At 46.1% G+C, this 19,511-nt stretch overlaps 1 protein-coding gene across 1 annotated transcript in view; it reads left to right on the top strand.

The window, feature by feature from the left end:
• The first annotated feature begins 448 nt into the window (after positions 1-448).
• Positions 449-19,511, top strand: part of PIWIL1 (piwi like RNA-mediated gene silencing 1) — a 31,447-nt gene continuing 12,384 nt past the window's right edge. Inside the window, exons 1-10 of the mRNA XM_041729247.1 lie at positions 449-470; positions 5,310-5,395; positions 5,867-5,978; positions 10,159-10,284; positions 10,969-11,183; positions 11,538-11,659; positions 11,797-11,877; positions 12,525-12,722; positions 13,146-13,257; positions 19,271-19,397. Coding sequence (XP_041585181.1) covers positions 5,318-5,395; positions 5,867-5,978; positions 10,159-10,284; positions 10,969-11,183; positions 11,538-11,659; positions 11,797-11,877; positions 12,525-12,722; positions 13,146-13,257; positions 19,271-19,397 — 1,171 coding nt within the window. The 5' untranslated portion in view covers positions 449-470; positions 5,310-5,317. The remainder of the gene's footprint in view (positions 471-5,309; positions 5,396-5,866; positions 5,979-10,158; positions 10,285-10,968; positions 11,184-11,537; positions 11,660-11,796; positions 11,878-12,524; positions 12,723-13,145; positions 13,258-19,270; positions 19,398-19,511) is intronic.

Genomic DNA, 19,511 nt, shown 5'->3' on the forward strand with positions numbered 1-19,511 from the left:
GCTGCCCGATGCACCTGCGCGGGTGCACACCGCACGCCTCCGTGCACACTGAAGTGCAGGTGCATGCCCCGCCCCCCCCCCCCCCCCCCCAGCATCCCGGCTCTGGGATGCTGGTGCTTTTGAGCGCGCAAAATGCCGGTCTCATTCCTCTATTTGATGAGAGCCGGCAGCTCTGCAGCGGGACCCACTCTCACGGCCGCCCAAGGCCGCCCAAGGCCGCGCAGCACCTTCCCCCGGAGCCAGGAGACCCGCAGCGCCCTCCCCTCCCCTCGGAACGCGGCGCCTCTCCCAGGATGCACCGGGCGGGCTCCTCGGCCCCGCCCCCAACCGCCCCGCACGTGCCGGCCAATCAGGGGCAGCGCCGTTGGCCGCGTCACGTGCAGGTGCGCGCAGGGGCAGGTGTTCCTCCGCCCCGCGAGGCCGCGCCGCCCGCAGCCCCCGCGACGGCCCGAGGCGGACGGCGAGGCCCGGTGAGCGGCGCGGCTCCGCGACCCAGGAGCGCCGCGCCCTGGCGGGGGCCGCAGGCCGCAAAGTCCCGGCGCGGCGCGGAGGGATCCGGCGAGGGCGGCGGTTGGCGGCGGCGGGGCGCTGAGGGGACGCGGGTCGCGGCGCTGGGCCTGCGGCTGTGGCGGTGGCCTGGTGAGGCGGGGGCCGGGCGACGGGGTGCGGTGCGGGGGAGGGGGGCGCGCCCGGCGCCGGGGGCTTGGGCACGGCCTGGGTCAGAGGTCAGGCTGCCGCACCCACTGGGCGGGGGCCTTCCTGGGCGCCCTCAGGGTGGGGGCGTCATCGGGCACCGTCTGGGTCAGGGGACGTTCCTGGGCGCCCTCAGGGTGGGGGCGTCATCGGGCACCGTCTGGGTCGGGGACGTTCCTGGGCGCCCTCAGGGTGGGGGCATCGTCGGGCACCGTCTGGGTCGGGGGACGTTCCTGGGCGCCCTCAGGGTGGGGGCGTCAACGGGCACCGTCTGGGTCGGGGGGGCGTTTTGGGGCACCCTCAGGGTGGGGGTGTCATCGAGGTACTGTCTGGGTTGGGGGATGTTCCTGTGCACCCTCAGGGTTGGGGGGTCATCGGGCCACCATCTGGGTTGGGGGGCCTTCCTGGGCACACTCAGGGTGGTGGGCGTCAATGGGCCACCATCTGGGTCGGGGGGGTGTTTTGGGGCACCTTCAGGGTGGGGGCGTCATCAAGGCACTGTCTGGGTTGGGGGATGTTCCTGTGCACCCTCAGGGTTGGGGGGTCATCGGGCCACCATCTGGGTTGGGGGGCCTTCCTGGGCACACTCAGGGTGGTGGGCGTCAATGGGCCACCGTCTGGGTCGGGGGGTGTTTTGGGGCACCTTCAGGGTGGGGGCGTCATCAAGGCATTGTCTGGGTTGGGGGATGTTCCTGTGCACCCTCAGGGTGGTGGGCGTCAACGGGCCACCATCTGGGTTGGGGGGGCGTTTTGGGGCACCCTCAGGGTGGGGGTGTCATCGAGGTACTGTCTGGGTTGGGGGACGTTCCTGGGCACCCTCAGGGTGGGGGCGTCATCGGGCACCGTCTGGGTCAGGGGACGTTCCTGGGCGCCCTCAGGGTGGGGGCGTCATCAGCACCGTCTGGGTCAGGGGACGTTCCTGGGCGCCCTCAGGGTGGGGGCATCATCGGGCACCATCTGGGTCAGGGGACGTTCCTGGGCGCCCTCAGGGTGGGGGCGTCATCGGGCACCGTCTGGGTCAGGGGACGTTCCTGGGCGCCCTCAGGGTGGGGGCGTCATCAGCACCGTCTGGGTCAGGGGACGTTCCTGGGCGCCCTCAGGGTGGGGGCATCATCGGGCACCATCTGGGTCAGGGGACGTTCCTGGGCGCCCTCAGGGTGGGGGCGTCATCAGCACCGTCTGGGTCAGGGGACGTTCCTGGGCGCCCTCGGTGGGGGCGTCATCGGGCACCGTCTGGGTCAGGGGACGTTCCTGGGCGCCCTCAGGGTGGGGGCGTCATCGGGCACCGTCTGGGTCAGGGGACGTTCCTGGGCGCCCTCAGGGTGGGGGCGTCATCGGGCACCGTCTGGGTCAGGGGACGTTCCTGGGCGCCCTCAGGGTGGGGGCGTCATCGGGCACCGTCTGGGTCAAGGGACGTTCCTGGGCACCCTCAGGGTGGTGGGCGTCAACGGGCCACCATCTGGGTCGGGGGGTGTTTTGGGGCACCTTCAGGGTGGGGGCGTCATCAAGGCACTGTCTGGGTTGGGGGATGTTCCTGTGCACCCTCAGGGTTGGGGGGTCATCGGGCCACCATCTGGGTTGGGGGGCCTTCCTGGGCACACTCAGGGTGGTGGGCGTCAATGGGCCACCGTCTGGGTCGGGGGGTGTACATGGGCACCCTCAGGGTGGGGGCGTCATCGGGCACCGTCTGGGTCGGGGGCCTTCCTGGGCGCCCTCAGGGTGGGGGCGTCATCGGGCACCATCTGGGTCAGGGACGTTCCTGGGCGCCCTCAGGGTGGGGGCGTCATCGGGCACCGTCTGGGTCAGGGGACGTTCCTGGGCGCCCTCAGGGTGGGGGCGTCATCAGCACCGTCTGGGTCAGGGGACGTTCCTGGGCGCCCTCAGGGTGGGGGTTGTCATCAGGCCACCGTCTAGGTCGGGGGACGTTCCTGGGCATGCTCAGGGTGGGGGCTGTTACCTGAGCACCGTCTGGGTCAGGGGGCGTTCCTGGTCATGCTCAGGTTGGGGGGCGTTATCTGGGCATCATCTGGGTCGGGTGTTCCTGAGCATGCTCAGGCTGCGGGCATTGTCTGGGCACCATCTGGGTCAGTCGGCGTTCCTGGGCATGCTCAGGGTGGGGGCATTATCTGGGCATTGTCTGGGTCAGGGCACATTCCTGTACATGCTCAGGGTCAGTGGCATTTTCTGGGCAGTGCTGCTCAGGGTTTGGGGAGGCACTATCCAGTTCGGGGCCGTGTGTGGGCCAGAGGGCATTCCCCCACATTGCCCAGGGTCAGGAGAGTAGGGACACCTGTTGCCCTGCTGTCCTGCAGCCCACAGGGGTGGGATCAGGGTGGCATGGCCCCCTGGATGGACAGCGGTTTGCCCGGGCCCCATTTCTAGCTGGGATGATGGTAAGAAGCACCACGTCCACATCTCACTTAAGGGGGACCGTGTGGTTTGTCGCCCATCGGAGGTGTCCTGGGGTTGGAAGGACACAGCTACCTGTGTCCTGTGTCCTGTGTTGGTAGCACAGCTATGGGGGACTGCCCTCCAAACGGGGCCTGCGTGCCCCACCTGTGAGTGGTTACCTGGGTGTCTCCAGTTATGTGAGAATCACCTGCTGGCATACCAGACTGGGTAGCTCTGGGAGCATGGACCCCGTCCGCCTAATTTGCATTTCCAAGATGTCCCAGATGTTGCTGAGATCGCATTTTGAGAACTGCACTGTAAAAATACCGGACAAGATAGTTGAGCTTATGTCTGCTTTAAAGGAGGAGCCAACCCAAACTTAGCATTACTGCCAGGCTAGGTGCTGGGACCAAGCCACAACTAGCAGCCTAGTCTGCAGGGGTGTGGGAGGAGAAAGGGAATCACCGTGCAGTGCAGTGTGGTAGGTGTGGTAACACAGGTGGGGAGGGGAGGGCACACTAGCAAAGGCTGTTCCACGGTGCACAGTGAGTCATGGAGCTTCTGTTGGTGATGTGTGGAGGAAGAGAAGTCTGCTGATTCTGCACGCCATCCCTAGGAGACCTGAGCGTGTACGGCAGCAGGCCCCGTGTGCAGGCTGTCATCCTAGTACAGACAGTAGAAATGCACAAAAGTGTAAGATGGTTCTAACATGTTGGCAACCCAGCACATCGTATTCTGTAGCCAACTTTGGAAATTATTGAGTGAGAGTCAAATTGCGAAGGTTCTTAGGATTTGGTGAGTTCACGCATTTGCAGAACACAATAGGAAGTCAGGTCTTTCACAATTGGAGAATATAATTAGATTTGCCTCTCTAGGAAGGCCCTCATGAGAATTTTAGAAGCTGTGAAACTGAAAAAGATGAAAACCTGATTTAAACCAGAATGATCTTAAATGTAAATGATGTTGTAGGCTGCCCCTCTGTATTTAGAACCTTCAGTGGTGTCTTGTGGCAGTGAAGGTGGAATCTGAGCTCCCCCTGTGGCCTACAAGGCCCACACATCCTGACCCGGCATCCCTCAGGCTGCACCCACTCCCCCTCTTTACTGTGCTGAAGCCACACAGGGCATCTGTCAGCTCCGCAGGTGAGCCACTCTCCACACCTAGCTCTTTTCTAGAAGTCTGCTCGCAAATGCCTGCCACTTCCTGATCCTCCTTGTATCTGCTTATGTGGTGACTTCCCAGGAAGCAGGCACCAGGATGTAAAGTAGCTCCTGCCTGCTTTTCTATTAAGAACATTCTGCTTGTTTCCTTCATTAAACTTGGGACAATTTGTAGTTAAAATCTTACCTGCCTTTCCCACTGGGACTAAGATGTGTGGAATGTTCACTGTATGCCCAGTGCTTTATAAGCCCTTCCTGTGTGTCCTCATTGAACCGCACGCTGGAGCTGTGTGGTAGGTTAATAAAACCCTTGTTTGACACACAAAGACATGGATCTGAGGTTCTGTCCCTTCTGTGAAGGAGTCAGGTTCAGGCAGACTAGCTCTGAGGCCTCCACTCTGCATGATCTGATATGGCTTTCTGCTCTGGGGTGGGGGTGGAGGGTATCTCTGATGCCTGACAGGTGTTGTTGAGATGCAGAGCACTGTTGGGTCAGAAGGAGTAGAAGCAACAGAGGAGGCATTGAGAGATAAAGGACTCCATCCTTTTTCCTTAGAGGCACAGTGGGTGGTCTTGCCACTCACCAAGAATGAAATTGTGGGACATAAATGATGTACTGAGAAAGATAGTGGTTTGGGTACATTTAAGCTACATGTGGCTCTGTGGGTGGACCCAGGAGGGGTGCGGTCAGGGCCTGGCCTCAAACATGACACCTGGGTCCATTTACATACTTTCCCACATGTGAAAGAGCTAGTGACTGACCTCCGTGTTGCAGATTTTCCTAAGTGGTTAAAATAGTAATTCAATGAAAAAGGAAAGGCTGTATTAAAACAAGTTCTCCACTTTAGCCCTGCTACCCAGCATGCTGCCCAATCCACATAAGTACTTCTGATTGTTGAAGGTAGGGACATTGCCTTAAACTCTGTTACGAGAGGTTAGAAAAATATGTGATGATTCAGGAGCTTATTGTGGAGTCCTAAATATTTGTTCCGAAGAAATATTGCAGAAACAGTAAAATGTAATTGTGTATGTTGAGTATTGTCTTTACTGTTATTTCCCCTCAAGGAAAAAAAATGACTGGGCGAGCCAGAGCAAGAGCCAGAGGACGAGCCCGTGGGCAGGAGACGGTGCAGCACGTGGGTGCCGCTGTGGTGAGTGCTGTACCTTTCACCTGCAGTATCCTCAAAAAACAAAAACTTGTTCCATCTTTATCGGCATAGATTATTGAAAATAAATTTTAAAACTGTGTCCTGTGAAGGATATAGTAGTTATACAAGGATGATTCTATTTCCTGAGCATCTGAAAAGCTGCTTCTTTAGTTAGTGACCTTTTTTTTTTTAATTTACATTTAGTTAATTAACAGCGTATTAGGAATTTTAGACATAAAGGTCAGTGATTCATCAGTTACATATCACACCCAGTGCTCATTACATCACGTGTCTCCCTAACACCCATCACCCGGTTAGTGAGCCTTCTTGAAGAAACTTCTTTAGAGGAATACAATATTTGGTTACTAACCTAAATCAGTTTTGTTTGAATATCTTAGACTTGTTGAAGACTGTTTTCTCTGACCTGTGACTTTTTGACATGAAAAGAATGCTGTTTGTTTGCATATCCCATAGAGTCAGCAGCCTGGCTATGTGCAGCCCCGGCCTCAGCAGCCCGTGGCCGAAGGGGAATTAGTTGGCCGTGGACGCCAGAGAGGAGCAGTAGGAGCAGCGGCCAAGTCACAAGGTGAAGGGAAAGTGCACAGACTTAGTGTGTGCACATGTGCAGTAGTAGTAGTAGATGTGAAGTGGTAACCAGTGTGTGGGGTCTTGATAAAAACGGGGTCCCAGCAGTCCTTTAAAGTCCAATGGGCCCTCTTGCAGCTGAGCAGCCTGCTACTTAGGGAAATGCCACTGCTACTTAGAAATGTTGATTTCTTTTCTCCTTGGACATGAAAAGGCCTATCCTTGCCAGGGCCCCGTATTAGCTCTTCCAAAGTGATTAACTAAGCATACATTTGCTTATTCATGAATCAGAACATTGTTTCAGCATCTTGTGATTCCATCACAAGCTGGACCACCTTTTCCATTTGTAACTTTGGTTTATAATAGGCAGTCTCACTGTATTGTGGTGGCCCTGTTTCTCAGGTGCAAAAACTGAGGCCAAGTTTATGACTCCTGGTGAGGTCAGAACACCAGTACTGTTTTTTCAGTACTTTGTTACAAACAAAGTGTATTTGGATGCTTGATGCAAGATTTTTCCACAGCTGAGTTTGGTTTTGATACAGGAAACACCACTATGCACACAGTGAGGAGGTAGCTTTCCAGGTGGGGTCTTGGGTAAACTCATGTGCAGGCAGCCAGATAGCAAGTAAATAGCTGCTTTACTCCTTGCACTATATTCTCACCTACTCCAAATGTTTCATTGCAGCCGGCGACCTCCACAAACAGTAGAGGACAAATATAAGATCTTAGAATGGTGTTAAGTTGTACTGTGACAACTACTGTCTGTGCCCAGGGCACACTGGGGGAATGACAGTGGCTAGTCTCTCCAGCACACGGAGCATTCCTGTGAGACCCATGATGTTTAACAAGCTGGGTAGAGGGTGACGGAGCAGAGAAAGAAAATGAAGAGGCAGTGCATTGAAACATGCAAGGCTGATAAAAACATTGAGCCTTTGTAAAGGCACTTTAACCAAATGAATGGTTTTTTACCTGTTCTGCACCATTTCATTTTTTTTGCCCATGCTGGCAGTTGTAAAACAGGAGTGCTGCTCCCTGTAGGCTTGTCCAGTTGTACCAACTTTTGGATGGCATCCCGTCATGTGTAGCAACCATGATGGACCATCTGTCGGGTCCATCCCCTCGTGGGCATGGACCCGACAGACTTGGGGAGACGTACAGCATGATTGTGGGGGGGGGCGGTGCTAACTGTCCTGCTCTGGGCCCCACACTGCAGAAACCTAGACCCATTAAGAGTCAGAACCACAGCATTTTAATAGGAGAGCTCCACTTCATCACCCTGCCGTACACCCTATGAAATCAAGTGGTGAAACAGTGTTCCTTGTGTTAATGAACACATGTGTATGTATGGTTTTTGTATAGACAATTTTGAGAAAGAATATCAGTAGTGCTGCATTTTGAAGAATCAATTAGAAGACTGGAACGTCTTTTGTTTATGTATCCAATTATCTGATGGCTTCTCTGCCTTTTGGCTAAGATCAAGTGCATCCAATTATCTGTTACTTTTCTGATACAACATGTGTTACTTTTCAAGATGTCTGATGAGAATTCATTTATGGGCATTCATTTCTTTTAAATTTACAGGATTTTATCCACTTTCTCTAATCTAGATGCCTGAGTTCTTTTGAAACTTAAAATATTTGACTTTCAACTGTGTTCCACATACAATAAGATTTGCTGAAGCTGTTTTAAAAACACTTCCTTATTGATGCAGTCCTGGAATGCAAATACAATTGTGGGAAGTACTTAAGTCTAACTTCTTAAACATGCTCTGTATTGATCTTTATTAATAATTTAACAGTTGTGCATGAATTTAAATTCTATGAAACTCTATCCATTATCTCTAAAAAGCTAGTATCTAACTTTATATTTATAGGAAGAGTCTCTGTGAGGATTAAATATTACCCGGAATAACAAATGCAAGGCTCTATTTCATAACTTTTCACTGCTTTTGTAAGGATTATATCTGAGAAGTATTTGTCATAAATGTTCAAAGTATCTACTAGGTTTTAGAAATTGATGTTTAACAGATTTATTCTTAATGAGACCTTGCTTCAGACCATGATTTTCATTCTGTATATGGGGTGTGGACACGTGGAGGGCTCTGAAACAGAGCCGTAGTGAGATACGGTTTTTGTTTTTAACCACTCTAGCAGCTGCATGGAAAGAGATTCTAGGCACACCTTGGAGATGCCACAGGTCTGGTTCCAGACCCCTGCAATAAAGCAAATATCATAAAGCAAGCCAAATGAATTGTTTGGTATCCCAGGGCATTACAAAAGTTATGTTGATATTAGTATACTCTATTTATGCAGTAGCATTACATCTAAGCAACATAAATACCTTAATTTTAAAATACTAAGAAATGCTAACCATTATTTGAGTTTTTAGCAAGTTTTGATTACTTATCACAGATCACCATAACAAATATAATAATAAAAAAAAAGTTTGAAATGGTGTGAGAATTACCAGTGACATAGAAATGAAGTGAGCAAATGTTGGAAAAATGTCACCAGCAGGCTTATTTAACACAGGATTGCCACAAACCTGCAGTTATAAAAAATGCATTATCTGTGAAGCACAATAAAATAAGGTGGGCATATAATTATCTAGCTTTCCAATTTTATTCATTCTGAAACCTGTCCTTTTTACAGATGGACGGATAAGCTTTGGCAAAATATAAAAGCTGTAGTATGTGTAGAGAGGGAAACAGACTTCATCATTGTTTACATTCAGAAACTTGCAGTCAGGTTTTTGTATCCAGAACTGAATTTTAAGACAAATTCAGTTTTTTCAGGATAAAAGCCTCTATGACCTGTGGTTGTTACTAGCTTGGATTCAGTATGTTTGACCTATATTAGTTAATCACCCAAGACCAAGGCTACTTTCAGTTGAAAGTCTCTGGGATAAAAAGCTCACCAAGGGAAACAAAACAGCTATAGATTTAAAGGATTTTTAAATAGTGCCTCTGAATATCCTGAGGTATGAGAATCAACATATTTAGCAAACACCTTTAAAGAGCTTTATAAATTACATTCTCACGGAAAACTTACTATATGCCTGTGAAGGTCAGTTTTTCAGGTTAAGGGAGTTGAAGCTCTTGTTAGAATAACTTGCTTCCAGGGTGTATCAGGAACCAATATTTTGCTCAAGCCACTGTTCTTTCTCTAACAAAGAGGTCCAGAAGTTGGCATTTCGGGGCTAGTCCTGGCATTTGTGGTCAGAAACAAACTGGGCTTTTCAATCATTTTGTTCTGTTGTCCTGACTTCTGTCATTAAGACTTAGTTTTGGCGATCACATCCAAATTCCAGGCAAGATCGGCAGGGCAGGGGGTACAGAGAGCAGAAAAGCTGGTTACTGACTCCCTCCCAAGGCACTTTCCCAGAGGTTTGATCCAGTAATTTCTGCATAAATCTCTCAGGCTGTCATTCCCTACAGAAAAGGTGGAATTCTAGTCTGTTAGATACATGACTCCCTAAACAAGCTATTTTTTAAAAAGAAGGCTGAGAGATTGGGAAGTAAACTGAAGTCTCTGGTACTCATGTTACAGTTGTAACACTGGATGACAAAGCCCACGTTCGTTCTTTGAGCCACATCATGCTATCGATAGGAGATACTTCTGCATGTTGTACAAATGGAAGGATTTAATTTTGGGTATTATAACCAGCTTTTGAAACCATATGAACTTCTATCCCAATAGTCCATAGGGTATGCACAGAATGATTCCATCTGTTCTGATGTTCATAAGGGAATTAGGAAATGACATTCTAGATGTTTACATGTTAAAACCTATGAACTACCAATTCCTATAGCTATAATTTCATCATAAAGCTGTGAGAAATACTGCTTATTAGGCCCTTAGGTCCTTATCAGAACTTGGAGAATAACGATTTCTTAGTCAACAAGCATGCTCCTGAGCTCTTGAATCCCAGGCCAGTTGTGTTAGTCTTTTACAGGGATATAGGTCTTATAGGGGAGCATCTAAGTTTGGCTGGGGCAGTGGCAAGAACAGCTTAATAGAAGTCCTGACTAAGCTACTCTGGCCAAGCAGATACCCAAGATATTCTGATGGCATTCCTGTATGTTATCTGTAGCACCTCTGTAGCTTTTGGGTATCATTTTGTGAATTAATACCATTCTTGATTTCATGTTTCATGTTACATAGTATATCATTTTTTTTAAGAGCTCCAGATATCTGCTGGATTTCAGGAGTTATCATTAGCAGAGAGGGGAGGTCGTCGTAGAGACTTTCACGATCTTGGTGTGAATACAAGACAGAACCTGGACCATGTTAAAGAATCAAAAACAGGTGTGTTAATTACGAAGACTGTAGTTCCATGTGATTACTTTTCTAGTAAACAGGACACTGAATTGAAGCCATTTATTTTACATGTTATTTATACGATGCAGTCACAGAGAGAGAAGGCACATTTGGTCAGGATCCTGCATGGCTTTTCCATCTCTCTTTTGGATTTGATGAAATAGGTTATCGTTGTCCTCAGCTGCACTGAAATGTTCTATTAAGTGTTCTATAACTTTTTTCTTTTAAGACTTTGCCATAGAGTGTAGCCTGGGTGGCTCAGCGGTTTAACGCTGCCTTCAGCCCAGGGCATGATCCTGGAGACCCGGGATCGAGTCCCACATCAGGCTCCCTGCTTCTCCCTCTGCCTGTGTTTCTGCCTCTCTCTCTGTCTCTGCGTCTCTCATGAATAAGAGAGGTTTGGTTGGTTCTGTTGTAAATTAGTCTAAGGAGGATTTTTTCTTAAATGTATACTTGTAGGAACTTACCTGGATAGGACAGTCCTCAAAGTCAGATGTCTTAGAACTTAAGTGTCAAAAAAAAAAAAAAAAAAAAAAAGAAGAAGAACTTCAGTGTCATATGGTGTTCTTAGCCTTTTGTTTGCAGAACTGTGTCTGCTTTGTCATGGTAGGAAAGATCTCAAGGAAGAATAAACTCAATACTATGTTAATCAAACGTGACTCGCTTTTACAGGTTCTTCAGGTATTATAGTAAGGCTGAGCACTAACCATTTTCGACTGACATCCCGTCCCCAGTGGGCTTTATATCAGTATCACATTGACTATAACCCGCTGATGGAAGCCAGAAGACTCCGCTCAGCTCTTCTTTTTCAACATGAAGATTTAATTGGAAGGTGTCATGCTTTTGATGGAACAATATTATTTTTACCTAAAAGACTACAACACAAGGTTATTTTAAAATATTGGGTTGGGGAGAGGGTGATGATGAATTTCCACTTCAGAGCAGAACTGCCACAGTCTAGGGTAGCTTTTAGAGAAACTCCAGTGATGGTCTGGTGATTATGTGTGTAATGAACCCCGGGGAGCTGGGGGGCTTTGGCATTATTGCTTCATTCTCAAATCCACCTAAGTACTTGATGACAATTATAATGAGCCTGTAACCACTCTTCTCATAGTCATTCTTTTTTAAATTTAAAACCTTTCTATAATCTTCATTGTTGCCTTACTAGCAGGAATTATGTGATTGGGATTATTAGTTTCTTTTAACAATTAAAAGTTTGGTTTTCCACTGCTTTGGCTCAGGTTACCGAAGTGTTTAGTCAGACCCGAAATGGAGAGCACGTGAGGATAACAATCACCCTTACAAATGAACTCCCACCTACATCACCAACTTGTTTGCAGTTCTATAATATTATTTTCAGGAGGTATGTTAGTGTTTCCTTAACATTTTACTCAGAAAAATTGAAAATCTAGATGAGTTGAAAGACCAGTGAGGTGAGTCCCTATGCATTAGAAATGCTTACCAGCATTCACTCCTGTCTTCCAACCTTTCAATTTCTAGACTCTTGAAGATCATGAATTTACAGCAGATTGGACGGAATTATTATAACCCAAGTGACCCAATCGATATTCCAAATCATAGGTTTGTATGAAGTGGAAGCTTTCTGTTCTTTAGGCTTACTCACAGACTTCAAAAGTGATACTCTAGTTTGAAATAATCACATTTATTACTGTGACTGTTAATGGTACCCTCATGTTAAGTAAACATTTAACTTCGTTTGAATAATAAAGGAAACCTCCACGAATACTTGGATTTTAAAAAAATCACATGCTGTTCATCTGTCACTGGGGAAGCATGAAGAGTTGCCTGACACTGTTTGTATTTGCTCTTAGGGAACAAAATTTATAAACTAATGAATATTGTTTCAGAAGTTCCTGTGGTATATCCAAGTGCAGCCTGCACAGTTTAGGTTAATTATACTAATTACAGATTCTCTTAGACTGGCTACTTTCTCAGGTCATTCCAACATAAAAAAATAGTTTAATATAGTGTATGAACTCAGAATGGAACTTAAATGGTTATGCTATTAAATAACCTTTATTGTTGAGGATCTTAAAAAGAGGGGTCTTTATCTGGAACCTCATAAACCTAGAAATAACTAAATTTACTCTGTTCAAGAACTTTGGTACTTTAGACCCAGTCATTAAAGGAGAAGAACACAACTTGGTACACAGAAGCTGTTTGTATGATTCACAGGGGCCACTTCAAGCTCCCATTCTCTTTGGCAGGTTGGTGATCTGGCCTGGCTTCACCACCTCTATCCTTCAATATGAGAACAACATCATGCTTTGCACTGACGTGAGTCATAAAGTCCTTCGCAGTGAAACCGTGTTAGATTTCATGTTCAACCTCTATCATCAAACAGAAGAACATAAATTTCAAGAACAAGTTTCTAAAGAACTAATAGGTTTAATTGTTCTTACCAAGTAAGACTGCTTTTTAAAATACAAAATAATCATTTTGCAAATCTTTAGATACTGTGGCTTTCTAGTTCATTCTTTTAGAAAGTAGAGTTTACAGCAGAGGAGCAGGAATTGCATGAAAATGGAGAGGGGTGTTCATGACCTTTCCCAAAACACAAATTCTCAGGGGGAGCACACTACTTTGAAAAGGACAAATATCTGATGACTTCTATCCTTTTTAGTCTTCATTTTATTTTCTAGTAGTACTTTACTCCCCTGTCCCTCTAGCATGGTCTTTAGACGTTTTCCCTTTCTCTTCCCATGACATCATGTATTACTGAGTGATTTCCAAGTTTATTTTCTTAGAGACTATGTACTATCTACATCTAGCTTCTTTCTAATAATAATTCTACAATTCTATACCAATAAATGTCACCTATTCCACAGGTATAACAATAAAACCTACAGGGTAGATGATATTGACTGGGACCAGAATCCAAAGAGTACCTTTAAGAAAGCAGATGGTTCTGAAGTCAGTTTCTTAGAGTACTACAGGAAGGTAAGAAGATAATGGTGACTTTTTTTCATGTGAAGTATTTAGGTCTTAGGAAAAATGTGAACTATCTTCAGTAGGATTTGCTTGTGCACATGCAACCTGTTGCTTTGAAAGCTGTGTAGAGGGACGCCTGGGTAGCTCAGTGGTTAGCGCCTCCCTTCAGCCCAGGGTGTGATCCTGGAGTCCTGGGATTGAGTCCCACATCGGGCTCCCTGCATGGAGCCTGCTTCTCTTTCTGCCTCTCTCCCATTCTCTCTCTCTCTCTCTCTCGAATAAATCAATCTAAAAAAAGCTGTATATAAATGTATTTATTAAGGTAATCATAGCAGTTTAGCTCATTACCACATGAGAAGTGCTTGATCCCGATTCCTTTTTCCCAGTAGAATGAAAGATTGTGTTTGATTTTAAGCTTGTGGGAGGACAAACAGGTAGGGTAATTAGTGATGAACAATATGAGTTTACTGACCCATATTCTATAATGAACACTTCTTTAACCTCACCCAAGGGTGGGGTTAAAGACGGCTACATCCTTAGCATTAAGTTGCACTAAATCTGCATATGAGTTAACTCTTTTTAAAAATTTATTTAAATTCAATTTAGTTAATATATACTGTATTATTAGTTTCAAGGGTAAATTTAGTGATTTATCAGTTGCATATCACACCGAGTGCTCCTTCCATCATGTGCCCTCCTTCATGCCTATCACCCAGGTACCCCATACCCCCAACCCCTCCCCTCCAGCAACCCTGTTTGTTTCCCAGAGTTGAGTCTCTCATGGTTTGTCTCCCTCTCTGATTTCTTCTAATTGCATTTTTCCCTCCCTTCTCCTGTGATCCTTTGCCCCGTTTCTTATGTTTCTCATATAATGTGAAACCATATGATAATGGTCTTTCTCTGATTGACCTATTTCACTCAGCATAATATACCCTCCAATTCTATGCACGTTGTTGCAAATGGCAAGATTTTTTTGATGGCTGAGTAGTATTCTGTTATATACATACATACACACACACACACCTCGCATCTTCATTATCCAGCCGTCTGTTGATGGACATCTGGGCCCTTTCCACAGTTTGGCTGTGGACATTGGTGCTCTAAACATTGGGATGCCTGGGTGGTTCAGTGGTTGAGTGTCTACCTTTGGCTCAGGTCATGATCCTGGGGTCCCAGGATTGAGTCCCACATTGGGCTCCCTGCAGGGAGCCTGCTTCTCCCTCTGCCTATGTCTCTGCTTCTTGCTGTGTGTGTCTCATGAATAAATAAATAAAATCTTAAAAAGAATTGAGGTGCAGGTGCCCCTTCAGATCATTGCATTTGTATCTTTGGGTAAATACCCAGTAGTGCAAGTGCTGGGTTGTGGGGTAGTTCTATTTTTAACTTTTTGAGAAACCTCCACACTTCTCTAGAGTGGCTCTACCAGCTTGCATTCCTGACAACAGCACAAGAGTGTTCCTCTTTCTCTGCAGCCTTACCAACATTTGTTGTTTCCTGAGTTGTTAATTGTAGCCATTCTGACAGGTGTGAGGTGGTATCTTCTTGTGGTTTTAATCTGTATTTCCCTGATGCTGAATGATGTGGAGCAATTTTTCATGTAGTGGCCATTTGTATGTCTTTGGAGACATGTCTGTTCATGTCTTCTGCCCATTCTTGACTGGATTATTTTTTGGGTGTTGAGTTTTATAAGTTCTTTATAGATTTTGAATGCTAACCCTTTATCTGATAAGACATTTGCAAATATCTTCTCCCATTCTGTGGGTTGTTTTTTAGTTTTGTTGACTGTTTCCTTTGCTATGCAGAAGCTTTTTATCTTGATGAAGTTGCAATAGTTCATTATTGCTTTTATTTCCCTTACCTTTGGAGACGTGTCTAGCTAGAAGTTGCTGCAGCGGAGGTCACAAAGATTGCTGCCTGTGTTCTTCTCTAGGACTTTGATAGATTCCTGTCTCACATTTAGATCTTTCATCCATTTGAGTCTGTTATTATGTATGATGTAAGAAAGTGGTCCAGTTACATTTTTCTGGATGTGGCTGACCAAGTTTTCCCAGCACCATTTGTTAAAGAGACTGTCTTTTTTCCATCGGATATTCTTTCCTGCTTTGTCAAAGAGTAGTTGACCATACAGTTGAGGGTCCATTTCTAGGTTCTCTATTCTGTTCCATTGATCTGTGTGTCTTTTTTTCTGCCAGTACCATACTGTCTTGATGACCACAGCTTTGTAACATAGCTTGAAGTCTGAGATTGTGATGCCACCAACTTTGGTTTTCTTTTTCAACATTCCTCTGGCTGTTCAGGGTCTTTCAGGTTCCATAAAAATTTTAGGATTGCTGTTCCAGCTCTGTGAAAAATGCTGATGATATTTTGATAGGGATTGCATTGAATGTATAGATGGTCTTTAGTAGCATAGACACTTTAACAATATTCTTCTAAACTGTAACCATGGAATGTTTTTCCATTTCGTTGTGTCTTCCTAAATTACTTTCATCAGTTTCTGTACTTTCAGAGTACAGATCCTTCACCTCTTTGGTCAGGTTTATTCCTAGTTATCTTACTGATTTTGGTGCAGTTAGTTGTAAATGGGATCGATTCCTTGATTTCTCCTGCTGCTGCTTCATTGTTAGTGTGTAGGTTAACTCTTTAACTTTCATTTTACATAGAGATAAATCCAGCTTATTTCATCTAGGCTAGATCAGTTTATTGTGTGATCTAATACTAGTTTTGTACAGATGATCCTAGCTATTTGTACAGTACTCATTGAATTGAAAAAACAACAGAGGCAAACAGGAGCAAGACAGACCCACTGCTGACTACAAGAAAATACAATGTTTATATCGGAACACACACTGACATAGTTGTTCAGGGATAAGCAGAGCTCACCTGAGTCCTTAGAAGGCTGCATTTCCTTTGATACACTTTGTTACAAGTGCAGGAGTAGTATTTCTAAAACCCTTATCAGTTAAAAATCTTAACACTTGTCTTTAAAGTGCTGAGATTTATCTTTTTTCCCCCTACTTTCAGTACATTTCCTTTTTCTAAAAAGCTGAATAAATCAGCTCATATATTTATATCCTATGTCAGAGTACACATCTGACTGGTGACTTCGAAATGTCTCTTTACTGGTTGTCTACTACTGCCTGAGCTATAGCTGCTCTGCTATGAATGAAAGGATCAGATAATCCTCTGGGGGAAAATGTTTCTCTGAGAAGCCACATTAAGAGCTGCTCTTATTTTGAGCAAAATGAAAACAGGCCATGGGCCATCTCAGCTTGATTTCTCTACTGCTATTTTTACCCTCTTAACTCCTTGAGGACCCCAGCCATTTTTAACCGAAATTCCTTCTGGGTGTGAGTTACTGTGAGAAATGATCATTTTTCTGTGATTTCCTAATCCCTGTCAGGATGAGAAGAGACGGTGTGTATCGATAGCAGTTCCAAAGGACACAGCCATGGAAGGTTCAGTTTCAGCCTGAAGCCAGGCCAGGGGAGGTTCTCCTTCTCTGGTAGTGAGTCTTACATGCCAGCTTACTCCTAAGTGGACAACTGCTTGTTGACCTACATCAGGTTCTCCTTGAGCCCCCAGTTACTCCGTACTAACTTGTTAGGTGATCTCTAGGCTCATCAGGGCTAGGACTACAGGTGTGCTGTGTTCACAGTTCTTGGGTTTCTAGCTATAGCCCAGACATGTCTAGGCCTGCTTGTTCGCAGTAGTCACACATCTCAAAGTCCCCTTCCATGGGACCAGTGCTGAGTGTGTTCTGGCCCCTGTGCAGTACTCTTGATCAGTACAGGGACTATGCCTTCCATAAGGGCAGGGATTTTGTGGTTTATGTACCTCTAGCTGCTTAGGAAGGCACTCAGGTGTCCGAATGAGTAGTTAAAACTTCAGACCTGCATGCCTCTTCTCGTGTGGTGCTACTAGTGGCCTCACCATCTGCGATACTGCCTCCTCCTCATCCTCCAGTGGCTGCCCTCTTCAGTGCAGGGCCCCATGCTCATTCAGTCAGTCTCATTTCACATTTCTCCTGCTTTCTGACCCATTTTCAAACTCCTGTGGATCTGATGTTACTCTTCCACCCTCAGTACTGATGTGCACTGATGCATGTCCAGTGAGACCCTGAGTGATGTAGCCCTTGCCTGTGTGTTGGTGCTCACCTTCTCTCTCACCCCAGCCTCCTCCTGCCTGCAACACTCTGCACGCCTGACTCATGCTCTTAGGCTTAGTGTCGGCTCAGATGATTTCTGCTAGAAGACTTCTCTCTTACAGCCAGGGCTAACTGGGTGTCTTTAGTAGATATAGTCAGTCAGAATGGGGTGGTATTGAAATGTTTTAGAGAATCACGGCATTCTTGGGACTTCCTAGTAGAGATGCAGTTTTAGTCATAAATGATGTTCTACGTTAAATCATATTTAAGAAAGTTCTACGTTAAAAATCATATTTAAGAACCATTCAGAGTGGGAGAGAGAAGAGCCTTTGAAAGGGAAGATCATGGTCAGTTTTTAAAAGAAAAGGTTTGACAGTAATGTTAATCACAAGCTCAGTTCTTAGATGTAGGAAAAGATGTTGAAAGAATTGACAGGTTTTTGTTTGGGCCCTAAGAATATAGGAAAGGCATCCCAAAGTTTTGTATAACAGGGAAGCACTCATTAAAGGCCCATTGGCGAGATAGGGCAGATGTAGGAATGCAACTGACTCTACTCCCACACTCTTGCTGCTCTGTGCACCCAACAAGTGACGTGCAAGGGAGGGGCCTGTGAGCAGTTGTATCTCAATAAAGAAGACAGTGTGATAAAATCCGTAGTGCAGGCACATGAAGCAGGGATCAGATAAGAGTGTTCTTGAAATTTTCTTACCTAAAATAGAAAAGTTAACTTTTTTCCTGAGTGGTTGGTAGAGTCTATATAGGACAAAGTCAGAACAGACTGGAATTCATGGTCTCTTAGTTCCTGAGACTAGGTGGCCTGGAACTTGGCATAGGGTGGGAATAGGGAACAGAAAGTACTTCCTCTGCTGCTGAGTAAGTGGCACTAACAGAAGGGCCATCATGGTACTCATCCCTGTGTGCTACTGCATGCAGATGTGTGGCTCTCTGAAAGTAAAAAGAGCCAAATTAATCAGGATGTTAAAAGATGCCAGGAGAAGAGGGTACAAGAGGATCTCTAGAGAACACAGGGCCAGAGATGAACCGAGATAACACAGGGAAGCCTCTTGTTCCAGGCGCACAAGCCATCTCATGCATACATGAACTCACAAAAGTCAGCATTTTTTGTCTTTTTACCAGTTGTGAAACTTACCTTAGTGAGTGCTTATGGGGAATCTTAGAACTACTGAGTGGAGGGGTGCCTGGGTGGCTCAGCCGGTTAAGTGTCTGCCTTCAGTTCAGGTCATGATCCCAGAGTTCCAGAATCGAGCCCCACATTGGGCTCCCTGCTCAGAAGGGAGTCTGCTTCTCCCTCTGTCCCTCCCCCTCTCATACCCTCCCTGCCCCCCAAAAATAAAATCTTCTTTTTAGAAAAGACTACTGAATTGAAATCCAGCTTCTACCAAGTGTCAACATTTTGTAAAAATTTTTCGTAATTAAGAATGTTCTCTGACATGGTAACTTCTTCCTTCTCCCCATGTACTGTTATATGTCATAGCAAGACTTGTTTTCTATACCACTTCTTGCTGTAATACTAGTAGTCTTGGAGGAATTCTGTCGTGAGGACCCAGAGTTACGTAGGCTTCTGTTTCTAAACCAAAATATCACAAAATTAAGTGAACTGTGACTAAAACTCAGAATTTAGATGGTCGAGGACAGTGAGGCTCTTAAGTCTTTAGGAAGAAAGTTGATGTACTCAGTAATACATGTAAGTCACAACCTGTTCTACCAGGATTAAAGATGTACTTTTTAAGCTTTGCTTGGATACTGATACCAGCCTTACTATTGGCATCAATTCTCAATTTAAAAAAAGCAAATGGGCCCACTGACCTATAACTAAAGGCATTTACATGAACAGTGACACCTTCTTTTTATAACTAGCAATACAACCAGGAAATCACCGACTTAAAACAACCTGTTCTGGTCAGTCAGCCTAAGAGAAGGCGTGGCCCTGGTGGCACCTTGCCGGGCCCTGCGATGCTCATCCCCGAGCTCTGCTATCTCACAGGTACTGCTGTATTCGGGCTGCTTCCCCTGCCTCTACCTCTTGGAGTCCTCACAGCCCCCCAGAAAAGCCCTTACTGCTGCCTCATTCCCCTTGTCGTTTCCCTCACTCTACACC

This window comes from Vulpes lagopus, chromosome 14 (assembly GCF_018345385.1).
Source record: "Vulpes lagopus strain Blue_001 chromosome 14, ASM1834538v1, whole genome shotgun sequence".
Taxonomy (NCBI): domain Eukaryota; kingdom Metazoa; phylum Chordata; class Mammalia; order Carnivora; family Canidae; genus Vulpes; species Vulpes lagopus.